Source organism: Capra hircus, chromosome 18 (assembly GCF_001704415.2).
Source record: "Capra hircus breed San Clemente chromosome 18, ASM170441v1, whole genome shotgun sequence".
Taxonomy (NCBI): domain Eukaryota; kingdom Metazoa; phylum Chordata; class Mammalia; order Artiodactyla; family Bovidae; genus Capra; species Capra hircus.
In genome coordinates this window covers 56,034,651-56,048,015 of record NC_030825.1, presented here as the reverse complement: position 1 = coordinate 56,048,015, position 13,365 = coordinate 56,034,651, and the positions used below count along the sequence as shown (strand labels likewise).

The window sequence follows — 13,365 nt, the reverse complement described above, 5'->3', positions numbered from 1 at the left end:
GGGGAATTTTGAGCATTACTTTACTAGCGTGTGAGATGAGTGCAATTGTGCGGTCATTTGAGGTCAGTTGTTTGGCATTGCCTTTCTTTGGGATTAGAATGAAAACTGACCTTTTCCAGTCTTGCAGCCATTGCTGAGTTTTCCAAATTTGCTGACATATTGAGTGAAGCACTTTCACAGCATCGTCTTTCAGGATTTGAAACAGCTCAGCTGGAACTCCATCACCCCCACTAGCTTTGTTTGTAGTGATGCTCCCTCAGGCCCACTTGACTTCACATTCCAGGATGTCTGGCTCTAGGTGAGTGATCACACTATTGTGATTATCTGGGTCGTGAAGATCTTTTTTGTACAGTTCTTCTGTGTATTCTTGCCACCTCTTCTTAATATCTTCTGCTTCTGTTAGGTCCACACCATTTCTGTCCTTTATCGAGCCCATCTTTGCATGAAACGTTCCCTTGGTATCTCTAATTTTCTTGAAGAGATCTCTAGTCTTTCCCATTCTATTGTTTTCCTCTATTTCTTTGCACTGATTGCTAAGGAAGGCTTTCTTATCTCTTCTTGCTATTCTTTGGAACTCTGCATTCAGATGGGTATATCTTTCCTTTCCTCCTTTGCTTTTTGCTTCTCTTCTTTTCACAGCTATTTGTAAGGCCTCCTCAGACAGCAATTTTGCCTTTTTGCATTTCTTTTTCTTGGGGATGGTCTTGATTCCTGTCTCCTGTACAATGTCACGAACCTCCGTCCATAGTTTATCAGGCACTCTATCTATCAGATCTAGTCCCTTAAATCTATTTCCCACTTCCACTGTATAATCATAAGGGATTTGATTTAGGTCATATCTGAATGGCCTAGTGGTTTTCCCCACTGTTTTCAATTTAAGTCTGAATTTGGCAATAAAGAGTTCATGATCTGAGCCACAGTCAGCTCCTGGTCTTGTGCTGCGAAGAATATAATCAATCTGATTTTGGTGTTGACCATCTGGTGATGTCCATGTGTAGAGTCTTCTCTTGTGTTGTTGGAAGAGGGTGTTTGGTATGATATTTATCAATATTGGTTGAAAGAGACAGAGATTCTCTCAAGACACCTTCAGGTAAAGGGTCATGTTGTATGGAACCCTGAAGCCCCGGCTGCTCAGCTGATGGGCGTCTCTCCCTGCCTCTGGGCTCTTGGGGGCTCTACCCTCTCTCTCTCCTATCCCATCTCTACTCCTTTCTAAGCTTCAGCACTGTTCTCTTACTCCAAGCGGTTTCTTAGCTTCTATTCAGTATCTTGTTTCTAGCCCACGACTTCTGCTTATCATGGTTCGTGATTCCATGAGACATTGGCTCTAGCCCAAGTCTACCTTAAGGTTTCTATAATCTTTCTTTCTTTGTTCCTTCTGTCTCTTTTTGCTTTCTTTCTTTCCTTCTTCCTTCCTTGCTGTGAGTTAAGATGCACATACAGTTCACCGTTTAAAGTGCACCTTTCAGAAGCATTTAGTACATTCATAATGCTGTGCACCAGAACTTCTGTTTCCAATACCCCAAAAGGAGATCTGTGCCCAGTAGGCAGTCATTATCTAGTCCCCTCTTCTCCAGCCCCCTGGCAACCAGTCTCCTTGTCATCTGGACGATTTACCCGTACATCTACCTGTCCTTAAGTGTATCTTTATGTTTCATGTAAATGGAATATTATGACGTGTCCTTCTGTGTCTGGCTCCTTCCACTCAGTGTAATGCTTTCAAAGGTTCACGTACGTTGTAGCATCTCTCAGAACTTCCTGCATTTTTATGGCTGATTCTTTTTGTTGTTTAAATTGCACTTCTTTAAAACACTCATTTATTTTTACTTTTTGGTCACATTGCATGGCATGTGGGATCTCAGTTCTCTGACCGTGGATCAAACCTGCGTCCTCTGCAGTGGACACATGGAATCTTGACCGGTGAACCGTCAGGGAAGTCCTTTTATGGTTGACGCTGTCATTTGTTACCTGTGGTCTGCCATGACCTCTTCAGAGCCTCAACTCATGGCTTCTGTTCACGCATAGCTCTGGCTTCTTCCTAACTTGGCCTTCATAACATGACTTCCTGTGGCCTCTCTCTGTACATCGTTTTAGCTTTGGCTTCCTGCTGTCCCCTTCTTAGCATCTCCCAGTGTAAACTCCGAGGAGAGAATCTGACTGGCCCGCCTCGTCTTTTCTGCCAAGCCCCACCGGTGATGGTCTGTTGGCCTGTCTTTGCATCAGAAGCATCTGGCCCCTGCCAACACTTGTCCAGCTGACTGCAGTGGGCAGCCCAGCTGGGTGCAAGGACAGGGCGGTTTCAGCTAGAAGGCAAGGGACAGGTGTCAGGATCAACACTTCTTGTCGGACCAGCGCTTCCTGGCTGGGTGACCTGGGCAGGCCACTTCCCCTCCCTGAACGTCCGTTTCCTCTATTGTGACATGGCAATAATAATGGGATCTACTTCATGGACCCCTGTGGGCAGCTTTAGTACATATCCTGCAGGGCCTGGCTCTTGAGAAGTTGGGTTCCCTCTTCCTGGCCCTTCAGTGGGCCTGGGGCCCAAGACACAGAAAGAACTGTAAGTCCTGATCCCTGAGGGGCTCCTAGAGGGGTCTCTGTGGGCTGGGCCTGGTGGGTGCCAGGAGAGAGGTCCCACCAAGGAGGACTCAGCAGAATTTGAGTAGAGCCAGAAGCTTGTGCCCTGAGTCGAGGCAACCAAGGTTGGCAAAGGCGTGGAAAGGGGAGCTAGACTGGTCCATGGGACCTGAGAAGACTGAGCTGCTGGTCTCCCCACCTAATGGCCCTCTGACCTTTGATCCTGTGACCTGTGACATAGGCTTGGGGCAGTCTGAGTTCACAGTTGGCTGCACTACTGTTAAAAGCTTCACCTTCAGCCGAGCAGGCCAGGGGAGTTTCAGTCAGCAGGTGTCCCCAGCATCCTAACAGGGTGAGCACTCAAGTGCTGGGGATGGCCCTGCAGGCTCCAAGCTTCTTATCTTTCCAACCACACTACCCACCCCCACCCCAAACTCCAGCACAGTTACCTTATCACCTGGGTCCACCTTTTGGAGTCTGAGTATCATCTCTAACTGTGCCATCATCGCCTCTTGCCTCCTGTTCCACAGCCACATAATAACGGCCAGGCTTCCCCGATGCCCCAGGCAGGCACTGCAGCGGTGCCCCCTCTGTGGGCAAGACTATCAGTCACTTACACAGCCCACCCACCTCCTCCTCCTCCACCCCCTACCGCCTTGTAACCCCATCCTGACCCACCTCTAGGAACCTCGACAGTTCTCTGCCTTCTGTGACAACCTGATTCTGCCCCATCCCTGGGACCCCAGGCTGGCTCTGTCCATGTCTGTGATTCCGGGCTGACCTCCCCCATCCCTGGGACCCCAGGCTGATAGCAACCCTGCCCCATTCACCCTCCAAACCCAGGCTGACCCCGCCCCTCCCTGGGCCCCAGGCTGACCCCAAATCCAACCTCCTGTCTCCCTGCTGCTGCTGCTGCTGCTAAGTTGCTTCAGTCGTGTCCGACTCTGTACGACCCCATAGACGGCAGCCTACTGGGCTCCGCCGCCTCTGGGATTCTCCAGGCAAGAACACTGGAGTGGGTTGCCACTGCCTTCTCCACCTGCCTCCCTGACCCCAGTCTAACCACCCCTCATCCCTCCCAGGGAAGAGGCGAAGACCAAGTTAGGCATGCTGCGGGAGAGAGCTGAGAAGGAGGTGGCCCAGAACGAGACGGAGGTGCAGATCTTGCAGCGGCAGATCGCACACTTGGAGCAGCTGCACCACTTCCTCAAGCTCAAGAACGGCGACCGGCAGCCGGATTCCGCCACCGTGGAGAAGCGCGAGCGGCGGGGTGAGGCCGGAGGCCGCCAGCTCAGCGCCCCGCAGGCGGGGCAGCGGGAGGGGCGGGGCCGCCGGGCCCAGGTCTCAGCGTGGGGCGGGGCCTCCAGGGGCGGGGCGGGGCCTCCAGGGGCGGGGCGGGGCGGGGGTCTGCGGGGCCGCCCCCTCCCCACCGGCCTCGCAGCGCAGACACCCGGCGCTCGTGGTTGCCCCGACGGCGACCTCACGGTCCCCTCGCCCCCCAGCCCGGGAGGTGGCCGAAGGCCTCCGGAAGACCTCCCAGGAGAAGCTGGTGCTGCGCTACGAGGACGCCCTGAATAAACTGTCCCAGCTGACCGGGGAGAGCGATCCGGACTTGCTGGTGGAAAAGTATCTGGAGCGTGAGTACCTGGGGGTGGAGAGGGGCAGGCTCTCGGCCCCGGCCCGCGGAATCCAGTGCAGACTGTGCTCTGTCTCGGTCACCGAGGGCCACCGCTTCGGGCCTGGGGGGGCCTTTCACCCGCGCTGGAGGGCCCAGGGATCAGGCTCCGCTCCACTGGACTCTTACCGTCCGCCCTGCCTCCGCCACGCTCCTCCCAGTCTTTCCCAATCTCCCTCCTTCCCCCATCTCGGGCCTTCTGACCCCTTCCTCCTGTGTTTGTCTTTGCCTGCGCGTCTCTTGTCTCTTGTCTCTCTCCACTGGCCCCCAGTGGAGGAGCGGAACTTCGCGGAGTTCAACTTCATCAATGAGCAGAACTCGGAGCTGGAGCACTTGCAGGAGGAGATCAAGGAGGTGGGCGAGACCCGCCCCCTCCCCGTCCCCGACTCCTCTGGCCGCCTTGTGGTCCCTCCGGAGCCGGGCCCAGCGTCGCGCCCCTACCCCTGCAGATGCAGGAGGCCTTGGTGAGCGGGCGCCGCAGCGAGGAGGACCGGCGAGCGCAGCAGGAGCAGCAGCGGGCCCAGTTGCAGCAGCGCGTGGACGATGTGCACTCGGAGGCCGACGACCTGGAGGCCCGCTACCACAGCTTTCGCGAGCAGCTGGAGAAGCTCAAGACCAGTGAGCCTCCGCCCCGGCTTCCTCCTGGAGGCTGTGATGAGCAGGCGGGGAGCCCTGCGGGGGTTGGCCACGGACAGACATTCTGAGGACCGCTTTGTGCATTCCCTTGTCTGTCCCATATGCATCCATCCATTCTTCATCCATCCCTCCGTCCATCCTGCAGCAGCATCCCTTCCTCCTTCCAGTGCAGAGGGACAAGGGTCAGGCTGCCCTGGGTCTGAATCCCAGCTCCCCCAACTGTGAACTTTAGCGTGTGGTATCCTCTGTCGGAGCCCCCCTGTAAGTGCCTGCTTCGTGGGGTTGGCATGAGATTGGTGGGATGACAGGTGGAGAGAGACAGGGAGAGATGGCAGTGGTGATGGGGAGCAAGCCGGAAGTCCGCCTCCTGCTGCACAGCAGGAGCTCAAGTCTTGGTAGACCCTGTTTGCCACAGCGCCAAGCCCTGTGCTAGCTGATGAGGACTGGGCAGGTTGTGGGGCGGGACAAGAGACTGGCTTCGGATACTCATAACCCAGGGGCTGGGATGGAGGATACCCTGGGGACTGCAGGAACGAGAGGATGCCTTTAAGTCAGCATGGAGTGCAGAATTGGGGGGGGGGCGGGCAGTGCTCAGTGAAAAGTGGGGCCCCTTCTTGAAAAACCAGCAAGAATTTCAAGTGCCAGCAGCAGAACCCATGACACTGGCTCTGTTGGGTCACAGGGGAGGTCTCCTGGGAGCAGTGATGCTTGAGGCAGATTTCAAAGGATGAGTAAGCAAAAGCCTGGAGCGGGGGAACGCTTCCAGCAGGTAGGGTCCAGGCTTGGAGATGCGTTCAAGGAAGGCAGGTTCTTTGCGCAGAGAGGGGAATGGAGAGGGGGGCGTGGGTGGGAGCTGAAGAGCCTCAAATCCTAAATGGATGCCAGGCTGAGGTTTTACTCCTGGGGTTGCGGTGCCCAGGCGTCTCATTGCGGTGGCTTCTCTTGTTGCGGAGCACAAGCGTAGGGCACGTGACCTCAGCAGTGGCAGCTCCCTGACTGTAGAGCAGAGGCTCAATAATTGTGGCCCTGGGTCTTTGTTGTTCCATGGCATGTGGGATCTTGCTGGATCATGGATTAAACCCCTGTCCCCTGCATTGGCAGGCAGATTCTTTTTACCACTGCGTCACCAGGGAAGCCCCTCCCTCACTTTTTGTCCTCTGTCATCTGGAACCTGGGGGCCAAGCACCCAGAGATGCCTGCCAACCCTCCACCCCTGGCAGTCTGAACTTGGACAAGTCCCTTTCCATCTTTAAGCCTTGTTTGGTGTCTCCCCAGCCGGCGCAGCAGGGCCTTGAGGAGGAGGAGAGGGTTGGCACCCCCTGGGCACTGGGTCCATGACCACCTGTCCCCTCTGATCCCAGACATGCAGCACCTCTTCACCAGCGCCCAGTGTGACAGCACCCTCATCAATGACCTCCTCGGGGTCAAGACCCACATGAGAGACCGGGACATCAGCCTTTTCCTGAGCCTCATCGAGAAGCGACTGGTGCAGCTCCTGACGGTGCAGGCCTTCCTGGAAACTCAGGTTGTGGTGCAGAGGGTATGGGGGGGGGGCGGTGTTGCAGGGGCCGGGGTCTTGAAGCCAGACCTGAACAGACAGCCGGCTTCTCCACCCTCCAGAACTACACCTCCACCAGCATGTTCAACGCTGCCCTCATGGTGCTGGGCCAGAGCTCTGAGGATTTTCCTAAGAAGGTGGCCCCACCTCAGCTGCCAGACAACCTGTGAGCCAGAGGGCTGGAGGGAGCAGCTGGGGAGGACTAGGCCAGGGGATGGAGGCGAGATGTGGGAAGGGGCCATTCTTGGGGGGATCCCCTGGACTAGGGGGGGCTTCCCCGGTGGCTCAGATAGTAAAGAATCTGCCTGCAATGCAGGAGACTCAGGTTCGATCCTTGGGTTGGGAAGATCCCCTGGAGAAGGGAATGGCAACCCACTCCAGTATTCTTGCCTGGAAAATCCCATGGAGAGAGGAGCTTGGCAGGCTACAGTCCAGGGGGTCGCAAAGAGTCCATGGCGACTGAGCGACTGACATTATCACTTCCTTGGACAAAAGGGTGGGGGGTGGTAGAAGATGAAGCGGGTGCTTTGGGGGAGCCAGGAGGAGTAGGGTCTCCGGGGATAGTATGGGCGATGGGGCCCTGGGTGGACCAGACAGGGAAAAGACGCTCTGACCCCGGCTGTGGTTGAAGGTCTCGGGACCTTGCAATGAGGAGCCATCGAACTTTCGAGGGTAGGGACTTAGAGTCCCTTCCTGCCTTTTCCCCCACTTCAGGGAGGACCCCCCAGGTTTTGAGGCCAAAGACGACTATCCTCTGAGCAAGGAGGAGCTGCTGAGCTCTGTGGTGAAGGCGGTGAGGATGGGCGTCGGCAGGGGGCGGGGCGGGACGTGGCGGGGGCGGGGTGGGGGCACCGGCGGGCGGGGCGGCCTCCCCTGTGGGCCCTAACTCACTTCCCCGGCAGCTGGAGGCCCGCGAGCAGCCGAAGGAGCAGCACCTAAAGGAGCTGGTCGAGGGCATCAAGGTGGAGAGCACCCCGAGCATGACCTCCAGTGCCCAGAAGGTCAGCTCCAGCTCGCGCCTGGTGACCCAGCGGTCCAGTCAAGTCCCCGGGTCCATCATGAGCCACAAGACCAGCGGCATCCTGATGTCCAGTGGAGGCCGTGCCACCAGCTCCAACGTGGGCCACGTGACCTTCGGGGACTCCACCAGCGCCGCCACGGGGGGACTGATGTCCAGTCGAGGCTCCACCGCGGGCCGCGTGACCTTCCGATCCCCCAACTCTAGCAGCTACCTGGGGTCCACTGGATACCTGGGGTCCAGCAGAGACCATGACAGCTTTGAGGCGAGCAAAGGCCCTGGGTCAGAATCAAGTGGAGGCCTCGGGTCCAGCCCCGGCCCTGCCTCCAGCCCTGGCCCTGCCTCCACCGCCAGCAAGGACTCCCACAGCAACCACTAGGGCATCCAGCCCCCACCCCGCCCCTGGCTCCTCGCAGGGCCTTCTCTGGGTCTCTGCCTCTCGATTCCCTTCCCTGCGTTTCTGTATCTCTCCCTATGAGCTCCTCCCTCATCAGCCTCCTGGTCTCCCTGTTTCTGGCCCACCCTTCCCTTTCAGTTGCCGGATTTCCTGTTTCTGGGTTTCCCGTTCAGTGTGTCCCAGTCTTGTCCCCATGCCTGAATTCTCATCTCTGCTCTGACCTCTCTGACGACCCCTTCCCCTCCTGTTTCAGCTTCCCCGTTTCTAACTCCCCTCCTCACCTCCATCTCCCAGGCCCTCCTTGCATCTCATGTCCCTGCCTCTGTAGTTCCTTGTTCCCCTCAAGAGTCCTCAGTACTGACTAGTGGGGGAAGAATGGGGGAAAGATGTCAGGGTTGGCGTGAGCTGTGACCATAGGAAATAAAGGCCAGGGTCTGACTTTTACCCCAGCCTGGTTATGAGTGTATTCGTGTGTGTGAGAGAAAGCTTGAGCCATGGCTGTCTCTTCTACCTCCGATCCAGGGGGAAAGTTTGAGCCTGTTCCTATTCCCTACTGTTCATTCATTCACTTTTTTTTGTTTTGAGACTTCCACATTTCAGGCTCTACTGAGAACTGGGAATTGTATCAGCCAGTCAGGATAGGCTGGGTTATGTTGCAGTAACAAGCAACCCCAGAATCTCTGAGGGGTACCAAATCTCTGAGGGGTACCTTTAAAAATTTCAAGGTTCTATTTTGGAATTCTCCATGTCTCAAGAGAGAGGGCTGAAAGCAGCATGTCAACCTTGCTTTCTCAAAACTCACAAGGAAGAAAAAAAAAATCCAAATTGCCTCTCAGGTCTTTAATTAGTGCTAATCAAAACATAATCAAGAATATAATTAGTGACAACAGGAAGAAAGTCTGAAAGAAAAATAAGGGACCCAGCACACATTTGTTCTCATGAATGCAGTTCAACACACAGCCTTTATAACAATGCTTTAAGAACACAGGACTTCCCTGGTGGTGCAGTGGATAAGAATCCGCCTGCCAGTGCACGGGACACGGGTTCAATCCCTGGCCTGAGACGATTCCACATGCTTGCCAGGGAATTAAGCTCGTTTGCCACAACTACTGGAGCCTGAGCACCCTAGAGCCTACGCTCCGAAACAAGGGAAGCAACCGTAATGAGAAGCTGTGCACCACATTGAAGAGTAGACCCCGCTCGTGGAAACTGGAGAAAGTCTGTGCAAAGCAACAAAGACTCCAGCGCAGCAAATAAATAAGTAAAATTTAAAAAACCAAAAACATTAAGCAAATATTTTAAAATTTAAAACAGAACAATCTTTGAAATCACTTCCTGTGGAGGTGACTCACGCTTGTGTGTCGGGGCTGCCGGCAGGGGTCGCCACCTTCAACTCAGCCATTCTGGAAGTTCAGTCCTAGGACTGTAATTTTAGCTCAAACGTGGGCTCACTAGTTTTGCTTGTAAAATAATTAACCCATTGGAGAGTTGGAATTTAATTTCCCATCATGCATATGAGAAGAGAGAAAAGGTCTACCTGTGATCTGACGAGAAAGCTTACCCGTGTTTATGCAGTTTACAGGGAGGATGTTAATAGCAGGGCAGCACATGTTCAAGACAACCCATCAGGCCGAAAGCTTTCTAGTCACTGAAACTGACCACAGTTGCTAGTTTGGGGCATCCTAGAAAACACTTTTGTTGAAGTCACTTCTGGGTGATATTCATAAGAAACAGGAGATGTTGAATTATTAATTGTCACAGTCTACTGCACAGGACAGAGTTAATGTTTTTGGTAAAAAAAATTCCTTCACACATTATCAAACCAGATCCTTTGAATTAATGTTATAATGGGAAATCCCATCTCTCCCATCTCTTTTTTCCATTGATTTGACAAATATCTGCTGAGTATTAACTATGTGCCAGGGGTTTCCCAGGTGGCTTAGTGGTAAAGAATCTGCTTGCAAGGCAGGAGACACGCGTTTGATCCCCGGGTCGGGAAGATCCCCCGGAGGAAGAAATGGCAACTCACTCCAGTATTCTTACCTGGAAAGTTCCATGGACAGAGGAGCCTGGTGGGCTACCGAGTCCATGGGGTCAGTCACAGAGCAGACACAGCAAGCGAGCACGCATGTACGACTCTACCACACATGGTGCTAGGCTCTGGGGATGTAACAGTGAATAAGAAATTTAAAAACTGGCATTTCAGGGACGTCCCTGGTGGTCTAGTGGTTAGGACTCTACTCCCAATGTGGGGGGCCCACTCTTGCCTCCTCTTGCTGGGGCATGGGGGATGCTGGGGGTAGACCCTACGCTCCGAAACTAAGTTCGCATGCCGCAACTAAAGATCCCGTGTGTCACAGGTGAGACCTGGCTGTAGCCAAATAAATTTCTAAAAAAAAAAAAAAAAAAAACCACAAAACTTGCGATCAACTCCGTTTCAGATAATTTCTTCGCCCAAAGCAAATGTTCTCGGTCTCCTGGCTTTTGTCTTAGTAGGACTCCGCCGCCAGGTGGCGCCCGTACCTCGCCGTGAGTGGGTTTTGCTCTGTTCTGACTCAGCCCAAGCCACTGGGATTTCTTTGAAGTACCGCTTGCCGTAGGCGTCCCTGGTGGCTCAGAGGATAAAACGTCTGCCTGCAATTCAGGAGACCGAGGTTCGATCCCTGGGTTGGGAAGATCCCCTGGAGAAGGAAATGGCAATGCAATGCAGGAGACCCTGGAGAAGGAAATGGCAACCCACTCAGATCGCAAAGAGTCGGACAGGACTGAGTGACTTCACTTCACTGGTGGTCCAATGGTTAAGAATCTGTGCTCCTACTGCAGAGGGCACAGGTTTGATACCTGGTCAGGGAATTAAGATCCCGAATGCTGCACAGTGTAGTCAAAAAATAAAGTTATATAAATACATAGCAATAGCAGTAACAGAAACCCTGAACTTGACGATGAAAACACTGGTAGCTTTGAAACTCAAAAGACATCACTTAACATTAACCATTTTCTTAACTTCTGTGCTTTGGTTTTCTCATTCATAAAAAAAAAAGTTAAAAGTGTATATGAGAGGAGTGGTGGTACATAATAAACAGGATGAGACCCTGATGTTGGGAGATCGAAGGCAGGAGGAGATGACAGAGGATGAGATGGCCGGATGGCACCATCGACTCAATGGACATGAGTTTGGGTGAACTCCGGGAGTTGGTGATGGACAGGGAGGCCTGGCGTGCTGCGGTTCATGGGGCTGCAAAGAGTTGGACAGGACTGAGCGACTGAACTGAACTATATGCAAATATAAGCTCATGGTAAGAAGCACATAAACTTTCACCCTTATTGTATGAAGAAACAAAATAATCACTGTCGTAGAAGATGGTTAAACATAGACTAGAAAGAAAACTCACCTTTAATAAAGAAAATGTCCAACTTCTTATGTATCTAATAACATGTTTCCAAATACATTAAACAAGAATTGACAAAATTGCCAAAACTTTGAGAATCTATGTTTAGAGTAGCATTATTTTAATTTTTGAAAATAATTTTTTTGGTTTTGGCTGTGCTGGGTCTTTGTTGCCGTGAGGGCGTTTCCCTCCTTGCGGCACATGGGCTCCTCACCGAAGTGGCTTCTCTTGTTGTGCAGCATGGGCCCAGGGCACTGGGGCTTCAGCAGTTGCGCCCCCCAGGGTCTAGAGCACAGGCTCAGTAGCTGGGGTGCACGGGCTCAGTTGTTCCATGGCCTGTGGGATCATCCAGGTTCAGGGATTGAACCTGTATCTCCTGCATTTGCAGGCCAATTCTTAACCACTGAACCACCAGGGAAGCCCCAGATATTTTATTATGAACTTGCTCGGTGAGTAAAAATGTTGTTAGTAAGAGAGTCTAAAACACTCTTAAGAAGCTTGACCATTCAAATCCTGACGAGCCCACCCAACACCAAAGATATGTACAGCCATCTTGAATCACATGAGGAATTACAAAAAATTGGTCACATATTAACTTTATCATTCTAACTCTGAGTTATAAAACCTTCCCCAGAACTGCCCAGCAGTCCAGTGGTTAAGACTCTGTGCTTCCACTGCAGGGGGCCTGGAGGGTTTTTTGGCTGCAGCATGTGGGATCTGAGGTCCCCAACCAGGCCAAGGATGGAACGCATGCCCCCTGAATTGGAAGTGCAGAGCCTTCCAGCTGAATCGCCGGGGATGTTCTGGGTCAGGAGTTCAATCCCTGATTGGGGAACTAAGATTCTGCAACAGGTGTGGCACAGCCAAAAACAAAATAAAAATAATAGCTTCTACTTAAAAGACAAACAAACAAATAACAAAACTCCCTTGAAATGCTTCTTAACCAAATTAGGGCTTTGCTTTATGGAATAAATCTAGACATGCAGTCTACTGCGGCCAGGAACATCCCCAAAAATGCCATTCAAATACAAAAGTGAGAAATTGTGTATTTGTATTTGAGGGTCGTGTTACTGGGACCATGATCTTCATTCAATGATCCTCAAGCTGCATGAGCTAACTCAAGGAATATCATATTTCCAGACCGCAACAAAGGAAAGAGAACAAGGGACCTGGTTAAGAGAGAGTGAAGAACATTCTCTCCTTTCCAACAGCCCTCCAGGAATCCAAACCACCTCCCTCCTTACTGGCAATAAGCTCCATTCACCATCAGATATGAGAAAATCTGAGAAAGGCATTTCTTTTTTTTTTTTTTTTGCTGCATGGCATGTGCTATCTTAGTTCCCTGACCAGGAGTCAAACCCTTGCAGCAGAAGTGCAGTCTTAACCACGGGACTACCAGGAAAGTCCTGAGAAATGCGTTTAAGAACATTCCACAGGGACTTGCCTGGGGGTCCCATGGTTAAGACTCATGCTTCCACTGAAGGGGGTGTGGGTTCGACTCCTGGTCAGGGAATTAAAACCTAACAGACAATGTTAAAAGAAATCCAACTGTGCTAACTCTGGGAAAAAAAAAAAAAAAATCTATGTCCCTTTAGTAAGGAAGATGAGAAGAATGTGGTCAGGCAATGATAGAACTGGTCCCATCACAAGACCAAAATGAAAGTCAAGACAAGTATCTCCTATCAGGACCACAAAGATCACATACTCTGACCATAATGCAGTCAAATTAATGAACAGAAATGGCATCACGGAGCACAGTAAACTCGAGTCTAAATTCAATGTAGCTCAAACAGGGATTTACACGGGTGCAGTGATGCATCAGCGAAATGTTATGAAGCTCCTACAACTCAAAACTCACGTGGCAGAGCTGAAAGGGTCCGTAGAGGGGTAGTCAGCATTCTTGTGGGATTTTATTAGAAATGGTGGCAAATACTGAATTTTGGTTCCAATGGAAGGAGACATGGATAATGCTAGCGATCGGAACATCTACCCTGTTTCTCTTCTACTATGAGGGGCCTCCCCCGTGGCTCAGTGGTAAAGAATCTGCCTGCAATGCAGGAGATGCAGGTTCGATCCCTGGGTTGGGAAGATCCCCTCGAGAAGGAAATGGCAACC

General features: G+C 52.3%; 1 protein-coding gene across 5 annotated transcripts in view; it reads left to right on the top strand.

Moving 5' to 3' along the window:
- The window catches only part of CCDC114 (coiled-coil domain containing 114), a 28,274-nt gene extending 19,969 nt beyond the window's left edge, over positions 1–8,305 (top strand). For 3 of the 5 annotated variants that reach the window (XM_018062697.1, XM_018062696.1, XM_018062700.1), the window contains 7 exons: positions 3,660–3,847; positions 4,080–4,606; positions 4,702–4,870; positions 6,250–6,413; positions 6,509–6,612; positions 7,161–7,239; positions 7,349–8,305. In XM_018062697.1, coding sequence (XP_017918186.1) covers positions 3,660–3,847; positions 4,080–4,606; positions 4,702–4,870; positions 6,250–6,413; positions 6,509–6,612; positions 7,161–7,239; positions 7,349–7,843 — 1,726 coding nt within the window. In that variant the 3' untranslated portion in view covers positions 7,844–8,305. The remainder of the gene's footprint in view (positions 1–3,659; positions 3,848–4,079; positions 4,607–4,701; positions 4,871–6,249; positions 6,414–6,508; positions 6,613–7,160; positions 7,240–7,348) is intronic. The other 2 variants (XM_018062698.1, XM_018062699.1) reach the window with 2 other exon arrangements.